The 26,529-nt window shown below is 42.5% G+C and overlaps 2 protein-coding genes across 3 annotated transcripts; both read left to right on the top strand.

The window, feature by feature from the left end:
- Positions 1–1,619: 1,619 nt before the first annotated feature.
- Positions 1,620–12,519, top strand: LOC121572243 (tRNA selenocysteine 1-associated protein 1). Of its 2 annotated transcripts, none has more exons than XM_041884200.2 (9): positions 1,620–1,759; positions 2,110–2,207; positions 9,380–9,479; positions 9,759–9,811; positions 9,899–10,030; positions 10,674–10,790; positions 11,101–11,287; positions 11,529–11,562; positions 11,862–12,519. In XM_041884200.2, exons 1-9 carry the CDS (start codon positions 1,736–1,738, stop codon positions 12,020–12,022), a joined length of 906 nt encoding a protein of 301 aa, XP_041740134.1. In that variant the 5' UTR covers positions 1,620–1,735; the 3' UTR covers positions 12,023–12,519. The 2 variants fall into 2 exon arrangements, with proteins under 2 accessions (XP_041740134.1, XP_041740132.1); XM_041884198.2 differs by having other exon boundaries at positions 9,377–9,479.
- Positions 12,520–14,456: 1,937 nt separating this feature from the next.
- Positions 14,457–26,196, top strand: LOC121572244 (syntaxin-12). The gene is made up of 10 exons (XM_041884201.2): positions 14,457–14,530; positions 19,024–19,201; positions 19,333–19,402; positions 20,247–20,346; positions 20,623–20,760; positions 20,875–20,918; positions 21,069–21,174; positions 21,584–21,656; positions 23,333–23,415; positions 24,991–26,196. The coding sequence occupies exons 2-10, from the start codon at positions 19,102–19,104 to the stop codon at positions 25,081–25,083; spliced, it is 807 nt and encodes a 268-aa protein (XP_041740135.2). The 5' UTR covers positions 14,457–14,530; positions 19,024–19,101; the 3' UTR covers positions 25,084–26,196.
- The last annotated feature ends 333 nt before the right edge of the window (positions 26,197–26,529 follow it).

Genomic DNA, 26,529 nt, shown 5'->3' with positions numbered 1-26,529 from the left:
TCCATGGGTGAGGGGGTGGACTTAAGAATCATTCCTTATTCTCTTGAATATTTTTGAATATGATTAATGGTTTTCAGGGTGTTTCTAGACTTACTGTATTCATTAGAGATTGAATTGTAGACCATTTTATGTTGCGATGCCTTTGTGCCTGCTTTCCGGTGCTGATTTCCATCTTGCATATGCAGTGTTGAGCACTTATTGATAATACAGAAGTAGAGATGTCATGGCGTAAATATTTTAGAACTAAATTGCAATTCCATTGCTCCTTAGAATGTGTTATTGTAATCTGCCAGTGATTCACTACAAGCAGTTTTAAAGCTTTAGCTAAATTTAGAATCATGTTGACATGCTAGAACTAATGTTTTATTCTAGCTGGGCAGTGGTAACCGTAAAGAGGGGGACCAACTCAAGCTTGTCTGCTGTTAGCTAGTAGCTATCGTTATCTGTGTTTTCATTAACATATCCTTGTAATAATATATACTGTATATTTTACAATGAGATTGTATGCTAAGTGCTTAGTTGCAGTCTACTAAATGCAAAGATCAAGCAGTGATCTTTGCTAGCCTGGGCTTTTTTTTTTATGTGGATGAGAATTTAGAAGAAATGTTTACTGATCTTTCGTGTGAGTCAACAACTGCATTTAAAGGCATATGATTTGCCTGGTGAATATTTCTGTTTTATATGGGGATTGGAAACAATCTTGGGCTTATGTTTTGAATATTTCTCTATTTTGGAATATGGTTGTGTTCTATTCATCAATGGATTAGTAGTGGTAGTGGATTTATTTTTCAATCATGATAATTTTTTTCCCTCCATCACCATATCTTGGTTGGTTTTCAAAACCCTAACAAACAGACTGGAACCCAGGCTAGCTTTGAAGATCCTGGCCAGTAAATCAACTGACTGAGGTTAATTGTACACATTCCTAAATATGGTCAATCCTCATAACTTTCACATTTTGCAAACATAAGTGGCAGGCTGTTACTATGAAACTAGTTATCTAAACTTCACATCTCACTGTGATATTGGGTTGGTAGAAAGGCCATATTCCCAGTTGGTGCAGTGTAACTTCAGAAAATGTAAAAAGAAAATAAATGGCCATTTGAATACGAACAAATACCCAAGTACTGACGCTGGCAAGGATATGTTACTGAGTGGTTCAGAGATATGACAGGATCAGTAGCTTGCTACAGTAGTTTTAAAAACTTGACATCAAGTGGTTATACTTATAGCCAATCAGATGGAGGAAAAAAAAAAGTTAAACCTAAACAAAGTGAAATATCTAATATCTAACTCACAATGTAATTTTGAGGACAGTTGCAAATTTCCTGTTTCATCATGAATGGTCATATACCTAAATAGGCCCTCCTATCCCCTTGTCCTAGAACTAGGTGATGACCTTGCTGTGAGACATTATGTAAACTATCAATTCACACATTATTCCCCACTTTGTAATTCCATGTGAGGTTTATGGATGATTTATCAATAAACTACAACAACAAAAAATATGTTCAATTTGATCTTTTAATTTTTTTTTTTGGGCCATGAGTGGTATGATGGCACAAACAGATCTGGGACCAGGCTAGAGCGGTCAGTCGTACTTGTTTTCAATGCGCGTGCGCATAAACTTCCCTGTTGCCTCTTCCGACACTTGCAAACGGCTGCATGCGTGTTATTTCGCGGATTAACAACTAAATGTAAAAAATAATAAAAGCTTTAACTTCAGGTCTAAAACATGAGCACCCTATGGATGGGAAACGTGAGTATCTCGAACCATTTCAGTCGACATTTTTAACACTTCAGGTTGTAGGTAGCTAGTTGAATCTAAGTAGCTAGCCAGGTTTAGCTAGCTTCAACTTGAAAGTTATGTTTGCTAGCATACTAGCTAGCTAGTAGTTACATAACGTTAGGTGGCTAGCTAGTTAACCGACTTGGTTTATTAGTGCTACGTTAACTTGTTGCAGATGGAACATTTGACACCTAATTACTAGCTAAACACAGCCTTTATAATATTTGCAAGGGACATGTGGTAGCTAACTCTTAGCTAAGTTAGCGTTAGCTAACCTTACCATGTTATGATAATGAAGTCTGTCTGTGTTTGTTTGGTAGTTGGAGCCCTACATGGACGAAAACTTCATAACCCGAGCCTTCGGCACTATGGGGGAGTTGGTGGTGAGTGTACGGATTATACGCAACAAGGTAACCGGGTGAGTATTTTATCTAGGACGTTTGACCTGAGTGTATGGCTATAGCTACACTAGCTCTCCAACCTCTTCTCCGCATGTAGGGGTTTCAGCGGTTACATTCGCCCACATTTGGCTCCATGTAATTTAGAAAAGTCAAAAATCATAGCTTTCAAACCGGTTTTCGAAACATATATTCACCATATCTTTCATATCAGCAATAACGAATATTTCGAATAAGAAATATACACTTACTGTAGCAGTTTTGCACAGATCCACAAGCTGTGTCTGCCTCCAGTTGACAACTACACTTCCTCCCCAGTTATGCTTACACACCGGTGTTCAGAGGACGCTAGTTAGCTAATTAACACAGGTAGCTGCTTATGTCTTCCGCAATGTAACATGGAGAGAGAGCCTTGGGGGAGCACTAACCCTATAAAAGTGTGTAGTAATTTAACCTTATTTTTGTTAAATGTATTTCTTGCTGATATGTTCCTTATGTTTCCAAAAAATTACCACAAGCATGCGTGTTATTGTTTGGAGCAAGCGTCGGGAAACTCTTAACAAAACTCCCCCAGTCAGAAGATGCTGTCAGTGGCGGCAGCCACGGTAAATTAGATCTGGAAACTTACAAACCCGATGTTACGACTATGAATGAACATTTACACGGTACAATTATTACTTTACGTCTCCCTTTACTTGGTTACAGATCTCTTTTTTTTTTTTTTTTATGCATACAAACTTTTGTCAGTAATGTGGCATCTGCAAAGGACACGAACCGAACGTAGCTAGTCGAAGTTAGCTAGTCAATCAAGCAACTCTAGGCCAGACGTTAGAGTAGCTTTGCAGCTTCCGGTTTCATTTCCAAGTCTAGAGCTTGTTTTAGAACTGCATTCGACAACGACGTTATACCAGTAGATGACGTAGTAGAGGCTTGGGCCTTCAGAAAATTACTTGTGAGAATGATAAAGATCAGCGCCTTGTTTAGAATAACCGCCTGAGCTGCAAAATAGAAAGTAAATATGCTTTCGGCTTATTCCGCTATCTAAATACGCCATGTTGTTGTGTGTTATTTAATGGCCATATATTTGCATAATTTATTTATATAGCCGTGTGGGGCTACTGTGGTGATCATGTAATCAAGTGAATCACACCTTTTCTAGTATTTGGGAGCACGGACTGTAGGCCTTATATTAGGCATTTTGACTGTTGTATTAGTGAATTCCACTCTTTGCACAACCGCGTCACGAAGAGGCTATATCCAGATCAATAAATGAGACAAAACAAATGTTTTATTAAGTCTTGGCTATAACCTGTCTTGTGCGGAATAGCCAAGGGGTCCCAAATGGTCAAGACTATAGCCTATTCTTGTTGCCAGATCCGTTTTCCCTATCAGCTACTGCACGTGCTTCTTCAACTATTCTGTTTAAAATGTATTTAGAGGCCTGTGAGCTAGGGTATCTTTTTAAAGGGAGCCCTATTATAAAAACAGTTATAAAACACAAACTGCAGAGGATAAGTTCATTAGAGTTACAAGCCTCAGAAATTGCAGCCCAAATAAATGCTTCAGAGTTCAAGTATAAATGAAAAATAAAATACTAATTTATAACGATTTAGATAAGTATTCAACCCCCTGAGTCAATACATGTTGAAATCACCTTTAGCAGCGATTACAGCTTTGAGTCTTTTTGGGTAAGTCGCTAAGAGCTTTCCACACCTGGATTGTGCAACATTTGCCCATTATTCTTCAAAAAATTATTCAAGCTTTGTCAAATTGTTTATTGAGCATTGCTAAACAATCATTTTCAGGTCTTGCCATATATTTTCAAGTAGATTTAAGTCAAAACTGTAACTCAGCCACTCAGGAACATTCACTGTCTTCTTGGTAAGCAGCTCCAGTGTATATTTGGCCTTGTGTTGTAGGTTATTGTCCTGGTAAAAGGTGAATTCATCTCCCAGTGTCTGGTGGAAAGTTGACTGAACCAGGTTTTCCTCTAGGATTTTGCTTATGCTTAGCTCCATTCAGTTTCTTTTTTTTATCCCCCCCAAAAAACTCCCCAGTCCTTAACGATTACAAGCATACCCTTAACATGATGCCACCACCACTATGCTTGAAAATATGTGGTACTCCGTAATGTGTTGTATGGTTGGGGCAAATACAATAACACTTTGTATTCAGGACTAAAAGTTAATTCCTTTGCCACATTCTTTGCATTATTGCTTTTGTTGCAAACAGGGTGTATGTTTTGGAATATTTTTTTTATTCTGTACAGGCTTCCTTTTCACTCTGTCAATTAGATTGGTATTGTGGAGTAACTACGATGTTGTTGATCCATCCTCAGGTTTCTCCTGTAACTGTTTTAAAGTCACCATTGGCCTCGTGGTGAAATCCTTTCCTTCCTCTCCGGCAACTGAGTTAGGAAGGACGCCTGTATCTTTGTAGTAAGTGGGAGTATTGATACACTAGGCTTGGGCGGTATACCATACATACCGTATACCAGAGTATTTGGAAATGGCCACAGGATGGTTTTTCAATACATTTAACATTTTAGTCATTTAGCAGACGCTCTTATCCAGAGCGACTTACAGGAGCAATTAACCGTTTAAACTATTTATTTGAAGTTTTTCTATACATTTTAATATTTGTAGCAACTTTTTTAAGTAAATACCTGCAGTGCAATGCGTTAGGAGATAAAGCAGATTGCGTTCTTATTTTCCATTATGAAGCTTACCATAGTTCCCCAGAACAGTTGAGCCAGTCACGTGTTTGTTTGTAAACTGGTGAAAGCGGGAGAGGGTGAGTCCAGCTGTGTGTATTGACGGGTCGCGGTTTATATTGAAAGTCAAGTGTTTTTTTTTTTTGTTGCTTCAATGGAGTGTTCAGGGAAGTGCAACTCGTTTTCCTTTACAGAAAATACATAAGTGCAACACATTCGGCAGAAAATAGCTTCATTTTCATCAGATGACAATAGAAGTGCAACGCTATTTGGCTGGCAGTCACACAAGTAGGCTAAATGAGCTTACAATGAAAAAGCTATGCACGGCCGTTTTATATTTCTGTTTATCATAGAATGAATGTATCCAGCTACATGTAATGTTTTTCTTAAAGTTAATCTTGTAGGCAGGCTACACCGAGAAAAGTAGCGCTATATGTTGATAGAAGGCCCGTTCGTGAATTGTCATCAGGGGAGAAATGCAACTGAAGCAGAAAATTAGTCTGATTCCGAGCAGAAAGTACAATAAGAAGCATTTTAGAACTGCGTTTACAAAACGCAAGATATTTCTTATGCGTTTTTGTCTTTTTTTTTCTTGTGTGAAAAACGAAGAATTCTGCCTTAACGTGACCCCCTAAGTTTTAACTTGCTAGTTATCTAAGTAAGTGGCTGAATTAATAAAGGTGGACGGGGCATCATATTGTGTTTGCTTTCTGCCGTGTTCGAGAAGTCAAAGCCCTTTTTGATGAGTTATCTGTACAGCTGCCACTATCTTTTCATTTCCTGGTATTATTTGCCCTCTCCTTTCTCACTAGAACACCGGCTGCTCCAGGGCCAGTAGTTCTGTTCATTTGAACAATGTCTCTCGATCACATTCGCTTGTAAAAGTCAACTCACCAAAAATGACAATCTGTAGCTCCTACCTATATACAGTGCATTAGGACATTTTTCAGACCCTTTCACTTTTTCTACATTTTGTTACGTTAGTCTTATTCTAAAAATGATTAAATTGATGAGGGGTGGGGGGGAAACAATCTACACACAATACCCCAAAATGACAAAGCAAAAGCAGTTTTTTTTATTTATTTTTAGCAAATGTATTAAAAATGAACTTTTAAAATCACATTTACATAAGTATTCAGACCCTTTACTCTGTATTTTGTTGAAGCACCTTTGGCAGCAATTACACCCTTGAGTTTTCTTGGGTATGATGCTACAAGCTTGGCACACCTGTATTTGGGGAGTTTCTCCCATTCTTCTCTGCAGTTCCTCACAAGCTCTGTCAGGTTGGATGGGGAGCGTCGCTGAACAGCTATTTTCAGGTCTCTCCAGAGACTGGGCCACTCAAGGACATTCAGAGACTTGTCCCGAAGCCACTCCTGCGTTGTCTTGGCTATGTGCTTAGGGTTGTTGTCCTGTTGGAAGGTGAACCTTCGCCCCAGTCTGAGGTCCTGATATCTCTGGAGCAGGTTTTCATCAAGGATCTCTCTGTACATTGCTCCGTTCATCTTTCCCTTGATTCTGACTAGTCTCCCAGTCCCTGCCGCTGAAAAACATCCCCGCAGCATGATGCTGCCACCACCATGCTTCACCGTAGGGATGGTATTGGCCAGGTGATGAGCGGTGCCTGGTTTCCTCCAGATGTGACGCTTAGCATTCAGGCAAAATAATTCAATCTTGGTTTCATCAGACCAGAGAATCTTGTTTCTCATGGTCTGAGAGTCCTTTAGGTGCCTTTTGGCAAACTCCCAAGTGGGCTGTCGTGCCTTTTACTGAGGAGTGGCTTCCATCTGGCCGCTCTACCATAAAAGCCTGATTGGTGGAGTGCTGCAGAGATGGTTGTCCTTCTGGAAGGTTCTCCCATCTCCACAGAGGAACTGGAGCTCTGTCAGTGACCATCGGGTTCTTGGTCACCTCCCTGACCAAGGCCCTTCTCCCCCGATTGCTCTACGGACTATTCCTTCCACCTCATGGCTTGGTTTTTGCTCTGACATGCACTGTCAACTGTGTGACCTTGTATAGACAGGTGTGTGCCTTTTCCAAATCATGTCCAATCAATTGAATTTACCACTGGTGGACTCCAATCAAGTTGTAGAAACATCTCAAGGATGATCAAAGGAAGCAGGATGCACCTGAGCTCAATTTCGTGTCTCGTAGCAAAGGGTCTGAATACTTATGTAAATAAGGTATTTTATTTTTAATATACATTTGCAAAAAATTCTAAACACTTTTCGCTTTGTCATTAGGGGGTTTAGATTGAGGATAAAAAAAATAATAATCCATTTTAGAATTAGGCTTGAACGTAACAAAATGTGGAAAAAGTGAAGGGGTCTGAATACTTTCCGAAGGCACTGTTTGTATGACTTTTTATGAGCTGGATTGCCTGTCTTAGCAATTGTTTTTCCATTTCATTTTCACTTCATTAGCATATTTAGCTAGCAGCCTCCATGGAAAATCGCTATTACTTGTACTAATTTTGTTAGCTTTCTGGTAATAGATGGCCAATGGGCTTTTTTAGCGTTTTATTTTTTTGTGTCCCCTTGTGTACTAAGCCGGTAATACCGTAAATCCCGGGATGAGAGGACGGGATCTGGATACCGCCCAACCCTATGATATGCCATCCAAAGTGTAATTAATAACTTCACCATGCTCAAAGGGATGTTCAATGTTTGTTTACCCATCTACCAATACATGCCCTTCTTTGCGAGGCATTGGGAAACCTCACCTGATCTTTGTGGTTGAATCTGTGTTTTGAAATTCACTGCTCGACTGAGGGACCTTACAGATTGTATGTGTGGGGTACAGAGATGAGGTAGTCGTTAAAGAAATCATGTTTTGCACACTGACTCCATGCAACTTATGTTACTTATTTAAGCTAAATGTTACACCTGAACTTACTTATGCTTGCCGTAACAAATGGGTTGAATACTTATTTAATAAATTAGTCAAATAAAGTGTAAAACATCCTTCCACTTTGACATTATGGGGTATTGCGTTTAGGCCAGTGACAAACTAAATTTTATCCATTTTAAATTCAGGCTGTAACGCAACAAAATGCGGAAAAGATCAAGGGGTGTGAATGCTTTCTGAAGGCACTATGTACATGGAGGTAAACTGACTAGCCAACAGCATGGATAATAACCAATAGCAGCAGTGTATGTGATGAGTCAAAAGAGTTAGTGCAAAAGGGGGTCCATGCAGTTTATTTGGGTAGCTATTTGGTTAACTATGTAGCAGTCTTTTATTTCTTTTTATTTAACTAGGCAAGTTGGTTAAGAACAAAATCATATTTACAATGACGGCCTACCCGGCCAAAACCTCCCCTAACGATGCTGGGCCAATTGTGCCCCGGTCTATGGGACTCCCAATCAGGGCCGGTTGTGATACAGCCCGGGATCGAACCCGGGTCTCTATTGACGCCTCTAGCACTGCGATGCAGTGCCTTAGACCACTGTGCCACTCAGGAGGCCTAAATGGCTTGGGGTTAGAAGCTGGTCAGGTTCCTGTTGGTTCCAGACTTGGTGCATCGGTACCGCTTGCCGTGTGGTAGCAGAGGGAACAGTAATGACTTGGGTGGCTGGAGTCTTTGACCATTTTTAGGGCCTTCCTCTGACACCGCCTGGTATAGAGGTCCTGGATGGCAGGGAGCTCGGCCCGAGTGGATGTACTGGGCCGTACGCACTACCAGCTATAGCGCCTTGCAGTCAGTTGTCAAGCAGTTGCCGTACCCAAGCGGTGACGTAGCCAGTCAAGATGCTCTCAAAGGTGCAGCTGTATAACTTTTTGAGGATCAGAGCTCTGGTCAAAATGCCAGATATTTTCAGCCTCCTGAGGGGGAAGAGGCTTTGTTGTGCCTTCATCACAACTGTTGGGTGTGTGTGGACCATGTTCATTTCTTAGTGATGTGAACACTGAGGAACTAGAAGCTCTCGACCCGCTCCACTACAACCCTGTCAATGTGGATGGGGGTGTGCTCGGCCCTCGGTTTCCTTTTAGTCCACGATCAGCACCTGGAGGGAGGGGATGTTGTCCTGGCACTACCTTGCCAGGTCACTGACTTCCTCCCTATAGGTTGTCTCATTGTTGTCAGTGTTCAGTCCTTCCACCGTCGTGTTGTCAGCAAACTTAATCATGGTGTTGGAGTTGTGAGCGGCCACGCAGTTGTGGGTAATCAGAGAGTACGGGGGGGGGGGGGACTAAGCAGGCACCCCTGTGGGGCCCCGTGTTGTTGCCTACCCTCACCACCTGGGGGCGGCCCGTCAGGAAGTCCAGGATCCAGTTGCAGAGGGAGACGTTCAGAGTCGTGAGCTTAGTGATGAGCTTTGTGCCCTTTGACCTGACAAGGAGTGGCATGAGGGCACAAACAGACTGGTACCCAGGCTAACACCATTGTATTATAGCTACACACTATACACAGTTAAAAGCAATCCTTTTGATTGCAACATTGTACTGATATCCCTTCTCTGTGTTGCTCATCAGTAGGGGTGCAGCAGGTTACTGCTTCGTGGAGCTGACCGATGAAGCCACAGCTGAGAGGTGTCTTCGTAAAGTCAATGGAAAAGCACTACCAGGAGCCACACCAGTAAATATACCATTTTAACAAGACTACTTAGATGTTATGGATTCTAGGATGTGTCCCAAAGGGCACCCTCGACATCCCCCTAAATAATTCACTACTTTTGACCAGAGCCCAATGGGATGCAGACCTAGATTGTAGCAGTTTATACATAATGCTTTTTGGTAGCCTGAGACAAACAAGATATTTATGCAATTTGCCTCATTAGCGCTTGTATAAATTAATGTATTGTGTCATCATATTGTAAATGAGCGTTTTTTAAGGAAGCCTTTTTGTACTTCCCAGGCTAGAAGATTCAAGTTAAACCGGGCCACCTTTGGGAAGCAAGGAGAAAGCAGGTATATCAACAAGCTTGATTGTAAGTCAAACTATATGTCATGAGAAACGTTGGAAATGAACACAACTCCTTTCTCTCTCCGCTGCAGTCCACTCTACTCTCTGTTCGTTGGAGATCTCACACCTGAAGTGGATGACGGGATGCTGTACGAGTTCTTCTACAACCGCTATCCATCCTGTCGCGGGGGGAAGGTGGTGCTGGACGGCACGGGAAACTCCAAGTGAGTCCAGGAGGATATTATATAATCACTATAGCTGGTTTCCATACATCCAGGTTGATTTAATATAGGATGTGAGTACAATTTGACAAGGCTATTTCCAATGGTCCTCTGTAGCTCAGCTGGTAGAGCACGGCGCTTGTAACGCCAGGGTAGTGGGTTCGATCCCTGGGACCACCCATACACAAAAATGTATGCACACATGACTGTAAGTCGCTTTGGATAAAAGCGTCTGCTAAATGGCTTATTATTATTATTATTATTATTATTATTATTATTATTATTATTATTATTACATCTACTGTTACTATTACACGACTATTTATAATAGTCAAAACTTCTACACTAACAATTTTATGTTTAACTTCTTCCACTACCAAAAAAGTATTCAAAACGTAATTTGGTTAACAATTTTTAGCAGTCTTATTTAATTTTTATTTAACTAGGCAAGTCGGTTAAGAACAAATTCATATTTACAATGACGGCCTACCCGGCCAAACCCTCCCCTAACCCGGACGATGCTGGGCCAATTGTGCCCCGGTTTATGGGACTCCCAATCACGTCCGGTTGTGATACAGCCCGGGACCGAACCCGGGTCTCTAGCGTTCTAGTTATTTACTTGTCTGAACGTTTCTCTTGTTTCCAGGGGTTGTGGGTTCGTCCAGTTCCCAGACCAGAGGCTTCAGAAGCTGGCGCTGGAGGAGTGTCAGGGAGCGGTGGGGCTCGGGAGCAAACCACTACGACTGAGCCTAGCTGCTAACAAGTGAGTTGTACTTCAGTTCTCACTGTGTTACTATGTTATACGACGTCTCCAGACATGGCGTGTGTGTGTATATACCATTCGAAAAACCAGGGTTGTAGCATAACCCAATCGTTTTCCAAACTACCTTTTTATAGCCTATAAAACTGTAGCTATATTGTTTGACTATTCCCCTTGTTGGTCAGATTTTTGCAAGACCTGAGCAGAGTATCTTTCCCCAAAATAAATACGTTTTTCAACTCCTAAAGAGATGGGTTTAATAATCACTGTCCGATGCCTCGGTTACCAATAATTATCTCTCTCTCACTCACAGAACGCGTCATAATCAATCAGACAACAGGGGGTGGGGGTCACATGGAGGAGGCTACAGACACAACCAGAATCAATACAATCAGCAGCCGTATGGTGGTGGATGGGGCTCATGGGGCTACGACCAGAATGGAGGCAACTATGGCGGCTACAACTATAACCAGTATGATTACACTCAGAATCCTGTACAGGTAAGATTGCTGCCCTGCTTCCCTTTTACTGGGGATATGTGACGTAGCTCAACGGCACCTTTACTGGGGATATGTGACGTAGCTCAACGGCACCTTTACTGGGGATATGTGACGTAGCTCAACGGCACTACTACTTAGACATGCAATATTAACACCTTAATGCCTTGTGTTTTCCTTAATGTAGTTATAACTTTTCAATATACACAATCATTTTATTAACCAACTCATTTAACATTTTCAGGAAAATGAAGTTGTTGAAGATGATGGTCTGGAAGGTAGGTGGTGGTTTTTCCTACTTGTTTTTCCCCGGACTAGTGTGGCCAATTTATCTAAAAGGCTCTTGATGACATTGACTTGATGGAATTGAGGTGTTTCATAATTAAGTTAGATTGATATCCTGCATGTTCAGAGGATTTACCAGTATATGTCATTTAGCGGAGTCGGACTCATGCTCCTCGACCCAAGGGGGTATCCCCTCTTGGTCTAATGGTTAACAGAAGACTGGGGTTCAGATCCCACCTTTTGACGACAGCAGTCAACAAATAATCACTGCCAGCCTTTTCCTCCATTGTAGATCCTAACCCAGAGCTGGATGTGGTGGAAGCCAACAGGAAGTTTATGGAACACAGTGAGGAACTGTATGATGCCCTTATCCAGTGCCACTGGCAACCCTTGGAATCCTCTGAACAGGCCTTTGGAACCACGAGTAGCCTTCCAGAACCTGTCTACTGTTGAGGCATGCAATGGAATGGCAATATCCTATTTTGCCATGTTCTTTGGACTTTCCTATTATATTCTGTAGATGTTTGATCATTGAAAGGCTAAAGACACATCCCCAGTCCTTGGCCATAACTGCCATTTACTTACAGACATTATTTTTGTGTTAATTGACAAGTTTTATTTTGTGCCTCCTCTTATAAAAGTCAGTGGACACCTGGCACATGCTGTACCTAAGAATAGCTTCCTGTTTTCATTTGCTATGCTTTGCATCATCTTTGCAGTTTAGCTCGTGTCCCAAATGGCATCCTATTCTCTATTTAGTGCACTGCTTTTAGCTAGGGCCCAAAGAACTCAGGTCAAAAGTATTGCGCTATATAGGGAATAGAGTGCAATTTGGGATACAATATTTTTTCTCAATTGAGGAGTAGGTGGTTGTGTTATCTGTGGTGTTACTCTGCCTTCTGTTTCCATATGTGTTTGTGAAGGTGGAATAAACGTACAGTATCAGTCAAGTTTGGACGTACCTACTCATTCAAGGGTTTTTCTTTATTTTAAACGTTTTCTACATTGTAGAATAATAGTGAAGACATCAACACTATGAAAATAACACACATGGAATCATGTAGTAACCCAATCAAAATATGTTCTATTTTAGAGTCTTCAAAGTAGCCACCCTTTGCCTTGATGACAGCTTTGCACACTCTTGGCATTCTCTCAACCAGCTTCACCTGGAATGCTTTTCCAACAGTCTTGAAGGAGTTCCCACATATGCTGAGCACTTGTTGGCTGCTTTTCCTTCATTCTGCGGTCCAACTCATCCCAAACCATCTCAATTGGGTTGAGGTCAGTTGATTGTGGAGGCCAGGTCATCTGATGTATCACTCCATCACTATCCTTGGTAAAATAGCCCTTACACAGCCTGGAGGTGTGTTGGGTCATTGTCCTGTTGAAAATATAATGATAGTCCCACTAAGCGCAAACCAGATGGGATGGCGTATTGCTGCAGAATGTTGTGGTAGCCATGCTGGTTAAGTGTGCCTTGAATTCTAAATAAATCGGTGTCACCAGCAAAGCACCATCACACCTCCTCCATGCTAAATGGTGGGAACCACATGCGGAGATCATCCGTTCACCTACTCTGCATCTCACAAAGACAGAGGTTGGAACCAAAATTCTCACATTTGGACTCATCAGACCATAGGACAGATTTCCACCGGTCTCATGTCCATTGCGTGTGTTTCTTGGCAATTTGAGGCTGGTAACTAATGAATTTAACTCTGGGTCTTCCTTTCCTGTGTCGGTCGTCATGAGAGCCAGTTTCATAGCACTTGATGGTTTTTGCGACTGCACTTGAATACATTTTCAAACCTTGAAACTTGAAATGTTCCGTATTGACTGATCTTCATGTCTTAAAGTAATGATGACTGTCATTTCTCTTTGCTTATTTGAGCTGTTCTTGCCATAATATGGACTTGGTCTCTTACCAAATAGGGCTATTTTCTGTATACCAACCAACCCTACCTAGTCACAACAACTGATTGGCTCAAACGCATTAAGAAGGAAAGAAATTCCACAAATTAACTTTTAAGAAGGCACACCTGTTAATTGAAATGCATTCCAGGTGACTACCTCAAGAAGCTGGTTGAGAGAATGCCAAGTGTGCAAAGCTGTCAAGGCAAAGGGTGGCTACTTTGAAGAATCTCAAATATAAAATATATTTTGATTTGTTTAACACGTTTATGGTTACATGATTCCATTTGTGTTATTTCATAGTTTTGATGTCTTCACTATTTTTCTACAATGTAGAAAATAGTAAAAATAAAGGAAAAACCCTGTAATGAGTAGGTGTGTCCAAACTTTTGCCTGGTACTGTATATGTATCATGTTGCCAGGTAGAGATGTCTTACAAAATTTCCCGACCAAAATGACACGAGTTGTTTCCATAGACTGCCGAGAGTTCAGCAAGGTACAAGGTATTTTTCTATCTAAACGTTCCGAAACGTTGTGTACTGCTGAACGTGCACCGGGTCTCTGTTGCACAAAGTGAGAGGGCGCAGCATGGCTGTTTCAATTAGCAGAAAACCATGAGTCACAAGGTTTCCCAGTGACTGAACGGGAGGGATGGGCTGCCCATTGAATGAATCCCAGGGTGTACAGGATTTGAGATATTATTTTGCATGACGAGGCCTACTCTAATTTGTGTGTTTAGTTTCTGAATACGATTTTGTAGCTAATCCTCTTCTGCTCCCGAGTGAAAGTTGGGAACAGTTGTGAAAGGCCTCTTCATCTTATTTTACTTTATGTATGTACATAATGTTTTTAACAAAATAAAGTTGTTTTTTAAAAACTCATTTTATAAACAGATTTGATTGAATATCGAGTTCATTACCGTACGCCTTGCGCTAACCAACGGTTTTGTCTGTACGTAATGACGTCATTTGGCAGTTTTGGGAGGCTAGCTTCTTGACGGAGGAACAAAGTGAAACATAGCGGATGTTGTATGTGCAACAGCCCACTAAACAAGTAAGATTGGGTTATTTTCAGTTTAAACCTACGTTAATGTATAACTCGCTGTGAAATAAAAAGTCACATTTTGTTGACAAGTTTCTACAATTTGCTGGGAGCCGATTTCCGCATCTGATGGCTCTGTGCTAACAACGCTAACTTTAGCAATCAAGCTAGCTAACGTTGCTAGCTGGCTATTTTCAGCGTCATCAGAGCAGGCCTGTGTCGGCAATACAACTCCTCAATTAAATTATACAATTTGGAAACATCTCATTAACTAACTTTGTATTAATAAACAACAGGTGTCTAGTTTTGTGGAAAGCCAGTCAGTTTGTTGGCTAGTTAGCTACATAAGCTTAAGGAAGTTTGGTTAGTTAGCTAACTTCAGCTGTAAAACATCTAGCAAGCCAACTAGCTAGCCACCAAAACATACATAGCTAGTTAAATTCTGAAGAAATACCTGGCAGCAACAAGGTCTAAAGCTTGCTTGTGGTCAACTTAATCGCCTAACTACCTAGCCAGAGATTGAGTAGGTATGTGGCAGTCTGATGATGTTTTGGGAGTGAGAAACTGCTATTTCAAAATAGTGTGTCACTCAATACACTGGCCTGGCACTGTCTCACTTGGTGCTTGTTCCCTGGAACTCCCCTGTCTAATGGTGTGAGGAACAGAAAGTCGATTTCCCCAATGATTGTCCTAAATGGCTAGATAGTGTTTGCTACTAAGGGTATTTCTGAGCTGGTCGGGATGGATTGCAAAATAAGTGTGTGGAGTCATTACTTTTAACAGATACTGTTGTAATGTCATCATGCTTCACACTAAAATCAAATGTATTTGTAAATCCGTTTTACCTAATTTATAACAACAACAAAAAAACTCTAGACCACCTTTACTCCACACACAGAGATTCGTACAAAGCTCTCCCTCGCCCTCCATTTGGCAAATCTGACCATAATTCTATCATCCTGATTCCTGCTTACAAGCAAAAACTAAAGCCGGAAGTACCAGTGACTCGCTCAATACAGAAGTGGTTAGATGACGCAGATGCTAAGCTACAGGACTGTTTTGCTAGCACAGACTGGAATATGTTCCGGGATTCTTCCGATGGCATTGAGGAGTATACCACATCAGTCACTGGGTTCATCAATAAGTGCATCGATGACGTCGTCCCCACAGTGACCGTACGTACATACCCCAACCAGAAGCCATGGATTACAGGCAACATCCGCACTGAGCTAAAGGGTAGAGCTGCCGCTTTCAAGGAGCGGGACTCTAACCTGGACTCTTATAAGAAATCCCGCTATGCCCTCCAACGAACCATCAAACAGGCAAAGCATCAATACAGGACTAAGATGAAATTGTACTACACAGGATCCGATGCTCGTCGGATGTGGCAGGGCTTGCAAACTATTACAGACTACAAAGGGAAGCACAGCCGCGAGCTGCCCAGTGACACGAGCATACCAGACAAGCTAAATAACTTCTATGCTCGCTTCGAGGCAAGCAACACTGAAGCATGCATGAGAGCATCAGCTGTTCCGGATGACTGTGTGATCACGCTCTCTTTAGCCGATGTGAGTAAGATCTTTAAACAGGTCAACATTCACAACGCTGCAGGGCCAGACGGATTACCAGGACGTGTACTCAGAGCATGCGCTGACCAACTGGCAAGTGGTTTCACTGACATTTTCAACCAGTCCCTGACTGAGTCTGTAATACCAACATGTTTCAAGCAGACCACCATAGTCCCTGTGCCCAAGAACACTAAGGTAACCTGCCTAAATGATTACCGACCCGTAGCACTCACGTCTGTAGCCATGAAGTGCTTTGAAAGGCTGGTCATGGCTCACATCAACACCATTATCCCAGAAACCCTAGACCCACTACAATTTGCATACCGCCCCAACAGATCCACAGATGATGCAATCTCTATTGCACTCCACACTGCCCTTTCCCACCTGAACAAAAGGAACGCCTACGTGAGAATGCTATTCATTGACTACAGCTCAGCGTTCAACACCATAGTGCCCTCTAAGCTCATCACTAAGCTAAGGACTCTGGGACTGAACACCTCCCTCTGGAACTGGATCCTGGACTTCCTGATGGGCCGCCCCCAGGTGGTAAGGGTAGGTAACAACACATCTGCCACGCTGATCCTCAACACGGGGGCCCCTCAGGGGTGCGTGCTCAGTCCCCTCCTGTACTCCCCGTTCACCCATGACTGCATGGCCAAGCACGACTCCAACACCATCATTAAGTTTGCCGACGACACAACAGTGGTAGGCCTGATCACGACAACAATGAGACAGCCTATAGGGAGGAGGTCAGAGACCTGGCCGTGTGGTGCCAGGATAACAACCTCTCCCGCAACGTGATCAAGACAAAGGAGATGATTGTGGACTACAGGAAAAGGAGGACCGAGCACACCCCCATTCTCATCGACAGGGCTATAGTGGAGCAGGTTGAGAGCTTCAAGTTCCTTGGTGTCCACATCACCAAAAAACGATCATGGTCCAAACACACCAAGACAGTCGTGAAGAGGGCACGACAAAGCCTATTCCCCCTCAGGAGACTGAAAAGGTTTGGCATGGGTCCTCAGATTCTCAAAAAGTTCTACACCTGCACCATCGAGAGCATCCTGACTGGTTGCATCACCGCCTGGTATGGCAACTGCTCGGTCTCCGACCGCAAGGCACTACAGAGGGTAGTGCGTACGGCCCAGTACATCACTGGGGCGACGCCCACAGTCCAATGGCCGCGAGCTTTACACCACTCCAGCAGATGCTTGACATTGCGCATGGTGATCTTAGGCTTGTGTGCTGCTGCTCGGCCATGGAATCTCATTTCATGAAGCTCCCGACGTGTGCTGACGTTGCTTCCAGAGACAGTTTAGTTGAAAATCTTCAGTACGGGCCATTCTACTGCCAATGTTTGTCTATGGAGATTGCATGGCTGATTGCATACCTGTCAGCAATGGGTGTGGCTGAGATAGCCGAATCCCTACATTTTGAAGGGGTGTCCACATATATTTGTATATACAGTGCATACAGTATTCAGACCTCTTGACTTTTTCCACATTTTGTTACGTTACAGCCTTATTCTAAAATTGTTTAAATTGTTTTTTTCCCCTCATCAATCTACACACAATACCCCATAATGACAAAACAAAAACTGTTTTTTAGAAATATCACATTTACATAAGTATTCAGACCCTTTACTCAATACTTTGTTGAAGCACCTTTCGCAGAGATTACACCCTCGAGTTTTCTTGGGTGTGACGCTACAAGCTTGGCATACCTGTATTTGGAGTTCCTCCCATTCTTCTCTGAAGATCCTCTCAAGCTCTGTCAGCACAGCTCTTTTCAGGTCTCTCCAGAGATGTTATATCAGGTTCAAGTCCAGGCTCTGGCTGGGCCACTCAAGGACATTCAAAGACTTGTCCCGAAGCCACTCCTGCGTTGTCTTGGCTGTGTGCTTAGGGTCGTTGTCCTGTTGGAAGGTGAGCCTTCGCCCTAGTATGAGGTCCTGAGCGGTTTTCATCAAGGATCTCTCTGTACATTGCTCCGTTCATCTTTCCCTCGATCCTGACTAGTCTCCCAGTCCCTGCCGCTGAAAAACATCCCCACAGCATGATGCTGCCACCACCTTGCTTGACCGTAGGGATGGTGCCAGGTTTCCTCTAGACGTGACGCTTGTCATTCAGGCCAAAGAGTTCAATCTTGGTTTCATCAGACCAGAGAATCTTGTTTCTCATGGTCTGAGCGTCCTTTAAGTGCCTTTTGGCAAACTCCAAGTGGGCTGTCATGTGCTTTTTACTGAGGAGTGGCTTCCATAAAGGCCTGATTGGTGGAGTGCTGCAGAGATGGTTGTCCTTCTGGAAGATTCTCCCATCTCCACAGAGGAACTCTGGAGCTCTGTCAGAGTGACCACCGGGTTCTTGGATTGCTCTACGGACAATTCCTTCGACCTCATGGCTTGGTTTTTGCTCTGACATGCACTGTCAACTGTGGGACCTTATATAGACAGGTGTGTGCCTTTCCAAATCATATCCAATCAATTGAATTTACCACAGGAGGACTCCAATCAAGTTGTAGAAACATATCAAGGATGATCAATGGAAACAGGATGCACCTGAGCTCAATTTCGAGTCTCATAGCAAAGGGTCTGAATACTTATGTAAATAAGGTATTTCTGTTTTTTTATTTTATTTAAATTTGCAAACATAACAAAACCAACTGTTTTTGCTTTGTCATGATGGGTATTGTGTGTAGGTTGATGAGGGAAAATAATAACTTAATCCATTTTAGAATAAGGCCGTAAAGTAACAAAATGTGGGAAAAGGGAAGGGGTCTGTATGTTTTGAATACTTTCCGAATGTACATCATGGCCTATTCTCCATTATTAACAGCTGGGAAGGACTTTTAGGCTGTGTCCCAAATTGCACCCTATGTGTATCTCTGTACTCAATGATGTCTTGATAACAAAACCTAAAACAACTTGACCTCTCCCAGAGTTTTCCCGATACACATGCCACGCAGCCCCCCAACAGTCTTCACTCTGAGGCCTAAGAGCACGCCACACTGGCAGCAATGTCTTACAGTAAAGCAGACGGGTATCGCACCCAGCCACGGGACTCCAACACCCTCATCCAGACATGCAGCTCCAACATCCAGAAGATCACACAGAACAGTAAGTATTGCTGCAGAAAGAGAAGAGTTGATGTGATGAAGGTCATTCGGTCAATACTTTGTAATGATCTATGCTAGATGTATCTATATACAGTCTACAGTTTAGAGGATGTATATTTTCTCCTTCCCCAGCTGCTCAGATAAAGAGCATGGTGAATCAGCTGGGGACGAGGCAAGACACCAGCGAACTGCAGGACCGTCTGTAAGTCTTCTCAAAATGTTTTTGCTTGTACATACATACACTGACAAACATATTAATGTACATATATATACAGTGACAAATGTATTAATATACTGTGACGTCACGAGAGGCTACACAGCTTTCAGCGGGATTGCTCAAGTAGTGCAAGGAGACAAGGTTCAAACAAAACAAGGATTTTATTATAGGTCTTGGGAAATTAACGAAAATATAACAAAATTCTGTTCTCTTGTGGCTCTTTAAGGGTTAACAGTTCAGGGATGTCTCTTCCACATCCAAAATCATAATTCTCACTCGCTCAGATAACTTTTCCCCAGCCTTACTGTAGTCCACGTTGCAGCTAGTGGCCAACCCAGCAAAAAAGTCCTTCCAAATGTCTCTCACGTATTTCCACAGGTGCATATATCCAAAGGTGAGTATTTCCCAAAGGTAAGTATCTCCAAATCCTTATATTCCTCATGGAAGTGGACGTGCAGCACTCTTGTCCTCCAGAGAGCCCAGGTTGGAGACTGTGTCTCTTCCCTTCCCAAACCTTCAGCTCATCAGCTCCTCATTTGTTTCAGCTGCGTGGGAAGATTGGCCATAGAGGGGTGGAGTTCCCGACCATACCAGCAGATGGAGCCATAGCTGTCTGGGTTTGCAGCCACCTCAGGGGGATGTAACGTCCCTCCAGGACACAGCCTCTCGTGACATCACAATACATACAGCACATACACTGACAAACATATGAATGCACTGGATACAGAACAGAACGTGTGTGTGTGTGTGTGTGTGTGTGTGTGTGTTCTATGTTACTCTCTGAGAGTTGACCATCTCCTTGACTGACTCTGGACATCGGTTCATTCAGGCAGCAGATACAGCACTTTACCAACCAGCTGGCCAAGGAGACCAACAAGCACCTGAAAGACCTGGGCGCCGTCTCACTATCTTCAGCACCTTCGGAGCAGGTCAGTATCTGTTCCAATGACTTTGTGTGTGGGACGGACTTCCCAACAATGACTTTGGGTAACCTTTGTGTGTTTTGAATGGCTCCGGGTTGAAGTTTCCCATAGGTACAGATCTAGCATCAGCGTCCTCTCCTCCCCTATCCTAACCTTACCCATTAGTGGGGGAAATGCAAAACTGACCCAAGATCAGTATCTAGGGGGAACTCCACCCTACACCACTCTGTCACAGTGACAATGTGTTTGAATTAAACCATTTCTTCTTCTCTCAACCCACAGAGACAACAGAAGATCCAGAAGGAACGGCTGATGAGTGATTTCTCCGCTGCCCTCAACAACTTCCAGGCCATACAGCGCCAGGCGGCAGAGAAGGAGAAGGAGTCTGTGGCCAGAGCCAGAGCTGGTTCCCGTCTCTCTGTAAGACTTTGAAAAATGCAGATAGAAAAAATGGATGGAATGCTGAGTTATGTCATACCATTGGCAGGTTTTCTATGATCAAACTTCAAGTGATGTCTGGTTCCTCTCTGTCAGGCTGAAGATGGTACCTCTGAGGAACAGCTCGTGTCTTTTGATAAGTAGGTTCAAGCTTCTCTCTCAAAGGAGGTTGTTTTGATATTTTTCTACTCCAGGATATGGTTCCTGGATGGTTCCTGGTTTCTGAAATATTGTTTGTATCTCCTTATCTCCGTACAAGTGTTTTCTCTCTCACTCTTTCTTTTCTGTAGCCAAGAAGATTGGGGTCAGACAACCACACAGACGACGGAGGAGGCCATAACAGAAGAGGACTTGGAGCTTATCAAGGAGAGAGAGACCAACATCAGACAGCTGGAGGTGAGTCTCCCGCTGTCTCTCTCTGTCTCCCCCCCCCTCTCCAATCTGATACGGTGGTATCAAATGGCACCCTATTCCCTACATTGTTAAATGGGGCGCTGGTCAAAACTAATGCACTGGGGAATAGGGGTGCAGCCAGCCAGTGCCTGGGGAGCAGACCAATGCCTAGGCTCATCACATGGCATAAACAGGAATGCATTACCTTTCTCATTGAGTTGTGCATTATTTTAGCATTACCGTTTTATTGAGTTATGTTGTGTTATTTCAGCATGACCTTTTATTGAGTTATGTTGTGTTATTTCAGCATATCCTTTTTATTGGTTATGTTGTGTTATTTTAGCATTACCTTTTTATTGAGTTGTGTTGTTTTAGCGTGACCTTTTTATTGAGTTATGTTGTGTTATTTCAGTCTGACATCTTGGATGTGAACCAGATCTTCAAGGACCTAGCTGTGATGATCCATGATCAGGGAGAGATGATTGGTGAGTCCAATCACTGTTGTTGTACTGGAGTCCAGTGCCCAATCAGTGACTTCCTTCATAAAAACCACCGCTCTGAAACATGATTTGAACTCTCTAAAAATAAGATTTGGTTTCCCTCTATGCACATGCTTAAAGTTAGACTGCTGACCCCAAAACATCTGTATTATTCTAGCCACTCTGCTGATTGTCATGTTTGAATATACAGTGTCTTCAGAACGTATTCATACCCCTTGACTAATTCCACATTTTGTTGTTGCTGAATTCAAAATGGATTAAATTGATTTATTTTCTCACCCATCTACACACAATACCCCATAATGGCAAAAATGAAATTGTAGCAAATGTATTGAAAATGAAATACAGAAATATCTCATTTACATAAGTATTCACACCCCTGAGTCAATACTTTGTAGAAGCACCTTTGGCAGCGATTACAGCTGTGAGTCTTTCTGGGTAAAACATTTGCCCATTATTCTTTTTTAAGTTCTTCAAGCTCTACTGCTGAAAGTTTAATTCATATTCCAGTGTCTGGTGGAAAGCAGACTGAACCAGGTTTTCCTCTACGATTTTGCCTGTGCTTAGCTCCACTCTGTTTATCCTGAAAAACTCCCCAGTCCTTAACAATTACAAGCATACCCATAACATGATGCAGCCACCAGTATGCTTGAAAATATGGAGAGTGGTACTCAGTAATGTGTTGTATTGGATTTTCCCCAAACATAACACTTTGTATTCAGGACAAAAAGTTAATTGCTTTGACACATTTGTTGCAATATTACTTTAGTGCCTTGTTGCAAACAGGATGCGTGTTTTGAAATATTTGTATTCTGTACAGGCTTCCTTCTTTTCACTCTGTCAATTAGGTTAGGATTGTGGGGTAACTACAATGTTGTTGATCCATCCTCAGTTTTCTCCTATCACAGCCATTGAATTCTTGTCATTTTTTAAAAGTCACATGGTGAAATCGCTGAGCGGTGTCCATCCTCTCCGGCAACTGAGTTAGGAAGGACGTCTATATATTTGTAGTGACTGGGGTGTATTGATACACCATCCAAAGTGTAATTGATAACTACTCCATGCTCAAAGGGATATTCAATGTCTGCTTTTTTTTTACCCATCTACCAATAGGGTCCCTTCTTTGCAAGGCATTGGAAAACCTCCCTGGTCTTTGAGGTTGAATCTGTGTTTGGAATTCACTGCTCGACTGAGGGACCTTACAATTATCTGTATGTGTGTGGTACAGAGATGAGGTAGTCATTCAAAATGCATGTTAAGCACTATTATTGTACACAGAGTGAGTCCATGCAACTTATGTGACTTGTTAAGCACTTAAAAAAAAATAATCCTGAATTGATTTAGGCTTGCCATAACAAAGGGGTTGAACACTTGTTGACTCAAGACATTTCAGCTTTTCGTTTTTAATTAATTTGTACAAATTTCTAAAAACATAATTCCACTTTGACATTATGGGGCCATTGTGTGTAGGTCATAGACACAAAATATCTATTTAAACCATTTTAAATTCAAGCTGTAACACAACAAAATGTGGAAAAAGTAGAGGGGTGTGAATGCGTTCTGAAGGCAATGTACATATGTGTTAAAGAAGCAAAGCTGAGGCACCATGAGGCGGTGACAAGCTGAGCCTGTGTGTCTAATCCTCTGTGTTTCCACCACAGACAGCATAGAGGCCAACGTGGAGAGTGCTGAGGTCCACGTAGACCGAGGGACGGAACAGCTCCAGAGGGCCGCGTACTATCAGGTAAGAGGAAGTATCACTGTTGCAGAGTAAGTCACTGTGTCCACTGCTAGCTAGCGATGGCTGCCGATTTTAAAAATGAGAGAGCCTATTCATTTTCAATAGAAGGAAAGCGTCTCGCGCCGAACTGAGTGTGAACAGAACAATAAGCAGAACATTATGCAAATATCCCGGCGATATCATGGCACGATTATATAATGGTGCAGCTGACCAATCGAGGATCGTTATAGTGCTTTGATTGGCTGTTGATGCCTAGCACTGGCACTGGTAGTCTACCAGTGGTGTGTAGTGGTGCCTCGAGAAGTGGGTAAACTCTCATTTCCCAAATGGCCCGCCCGGTGTAGGAATGGCAACCTGTGTGAAATATTATGAGAGACAGTGACGTACTCTGAGTGACCTACAATCACGGCAATGAGAAATACATCCACCGTGATATCCGGAATTAAATAACAGGCCTATCCCTTATGGCTGTTATGTCAGGCTAAGGGACCTGAGGTAAGAAAAGGAACAGCTTTCTGTGGTGGTGCGTTACATGAGAACGGGATACTCGAGGAGTTCCTACACGTCACAGCAGCTAAAGGCTCGGATGCTAGTCGCTGCTGAGATCAGTATCCTACAACGAAGCGCTTGAAGGGAGCAGTCAGTCATCTCTGTATCGTGCTAGAGGAGATTTATGGGAAACAAAACCAGGTCTAGGGTACATTCACTACCATACACCATGGTTTCCACATATTTCTACCCTGATATTACTATTCTTGTGTAACTTTTCTGTTCTAGGCTGTGGTCTTTGCCAGATTATTTCTGTAGGCTATTTAGTCTACGATGGGGAATGGTGGCTATCTGTTCAGCTCAGGACCCTGGTCTAAACGCCATAGCCTGTCCCCTAAGCTCTTCTATAGTGAAGAAAAACAAAGAGTCTAAACTGTAGAACTCTTGTGACATGGGGATACATGCACAGTTCTCCTTGTGAATGTCAGGAGTCTGAGAACAGAACAGAGCGGAGTGCGTAGCGGTCCGGTGCTGAAGCGGTCCGGTGCTGAAGCGGTCCAGTGCTGAAGCGGTCCGGTGCTGAAGCGGTCCGGTGCTGAAGCTCTGAAGCGGTCCGGTGCTGAAGTCTTTTGGTCCGACTTTCGCCGGTTCAACCAGCGCCGGGCCCAAGCCACATTACCTGGTGCTGAATAATATAAGCTTATTCTATGGTTTCACACTCGCGCTTTTCACACCAATATATTGCCAAACATTTTACCGATTTGCATTTGTGTAGGCTACGTTGTGCATGATTGATACGGCGTGCACCCTGCACTACACTACTTTGATACGCATCAGTGGGGATTGACAAGTGAGTACACGCAATGCCCACTGAAAAATAAGTGGCTATACAGCTTATCCCCTCCACTACACCACTGAGCACGACCTAGCATGCTGTGCGTTTGCTGCTTGAAAACAATGGCTCGCATAGCGTTGAACTGTCAAATAGAGCGTTTCATCCCCAGTAACAGGTAACATTTAAATGAATTGGCTCCATGCTGTTTCTGCACGTCAACTGTCACCAACCCTCTGCTCTGTTTCTCCCCTCAGCAAAAGTCCCGTAAGAAGATGTGTATCCTGGCTGTGGTCTTGTCCATAGTGTTGACCATAGTGGGCATCATCATCTGGCAAGCCACCAAATGAAAAGAGAGACCCAACCCTCCTATCTTTCACATCTTTATTTATTTCATCCCCCCCGACTAGCTCACTGTTGGCAGGGTCAGGGGTCAGGGGTCAGTGGAGTGGCATCAGGGCAAAGGGATGGGTCTGGGATGTAACCTTACCTGTTACCTGACATTCCCCACCTGAGCTCAAGGCCTCCAGCTAACCTCCTCTCTCATTTACCCTGAGACAACGCGCAGTAGTATTTATATTCAAATGAAGAGGAGTATTGGAGTAAAATGGGGCGGGAGAGTGGATTAATATAAAGATATTCTGTTTCATTTCATTTTACTTGTGATATTTACTACACTAACATTCATTGTATTTCCAAACACATAATTATTGTTATACATATCATTGTTGATGAACTATTATATAAGAAATGGGGACAGACACCAATATGAGAAAAAAAATACAACTGTTTATGTAAATGAATCTCTGGGTTTTTAGGGGGGGGAAATGATTTTGGTAACCTGTCCATTTCCGGCACCTTTCTGGTATGTAAACAGTTTAGAGTGCCACACTCCATTCAAGTTATAGGAGAGGTTTCCTGGACACAGATTAAGCCTAGTCATGGACTCAAAATAATCTTCGCTGGAGATTTTTCCATTGAGCTTGCTTCTTAGTCCAGGACTAGTCTTAATCTGTGTCCAGGAAACCAGGCCATAGTCCTTATAATTGTTCAGGTGAGATCAGGTTCTGATAGAAAAACCATTGTTTTATCCAACTGTGTACATGATAATATCAAACTCTGGTCGTAATAAACACATTTATAAACACTGTTGAAAGAACAAACCTCTATAAGCAGTTTCCAAAAACACAGATTTAAGCTTCAAATTATTTGTAATTATGTTCTGGCCCCTTGACCATCCGCTCAAGCAAAAAATCGGCCCGCTGCTCAAATCTAGTTGATGATCCCTGTTGTAGATGGTGTTCACTGGATAAGATGATCATAGTTGTAGATGGTGTTCACTGGATAAGATGATCATAGTTGTAGATGTGCTGTAAAAATGCGTTTATGACTGATGTTCACGTTATGATGCAACTCTTTGTATTTATTCCAAAATCTTGGACTATAAACCATTATGATGACAATATTCTGGTTAAGAAAAAAAGATATGTTAAATGCAACCACAGTTTTAAAACAAAACAAAATGTAATTGTCTACCTGTTTTTTTTTATTGTTTTTTTTTATATATTACTTCTATCATTATGCTTAAAATAAAAACATTGTCTTAAACACAAGTTCCTTTTGTGAGACTTTTTATCGTGACTTTTCCTTCCAAATAGACAATAGTGTAAATATGATGACCGTTGTACCTTGTAAAGCATGTGCATATTTGTTAATCTTTTTCTGATCCAACTTATATTTATATATATATATTTTTTTTCTATTTTAGGGGGTAGATCAGCTTTAATATTGCAGAT

The sequence above is a fragment of the Coregonus clupeaformis genome, chromosome 8 (genome assembly GCF_020615455.1).
Source record: "Coregonus clupeaformis isolate EN_2021a chromosome 8, ASM2061545v1, whole genome shotgun sequence".
In the NCBI taxonomy this organism is placed as follows: Eukaryota; Metazoa; Chordata; class Actinopteri; order Salmoniformes; family Salmonidae; genus Coregonus; species Coregonus clupeaformis.
The sequence above is the reverse complement of the archived record's forward strand: the minus strand, read 5'-3'. Positions and strand labels throughout refer to the sequence as shown.

Coding starts and splice junctions, on each gene's coding strand:
- LOC121572243 (XM_041884198.2), top strand. CDS start 1,736: ATGAGCACCCTATGGATGGGAAAC. Junction 10,791..11,100: donor CTGAGCCTAGCTGCTAACAA/GTGAGTTGTACT, acceptor TCTCACTCACAG/AACGCGTCATAATCAATCAG. Junction 11,288..11,528: donor ACACTCAGAATCCTGTACAG/GTAAGATTGCTG, acceptor TAACATTTTCAG/GAAAATGAAGTTGTTGAAGA.
- LOC121572244 (XM_041884201.2), top strand. CDS start 19,102: ATGTCTTACAGTAAAGCAGACGGGTATCGCACCCAGCCACGGGACTCC. Junction 20,347..20,622: donor CTTCAGCACCTTCGGAGCAG/GTCAGTATCTGT, acceptor CTCAACCCACAG/AGACAACAGAAGATCCAGAA. Junction 23,416..24,990: donor AGAGGGCCGCGTACTATCAG/GTAAGAGGAAGT, acceptor TTCTCCCCTCAG/CAAAAGTCCCGTAAGAAGAT.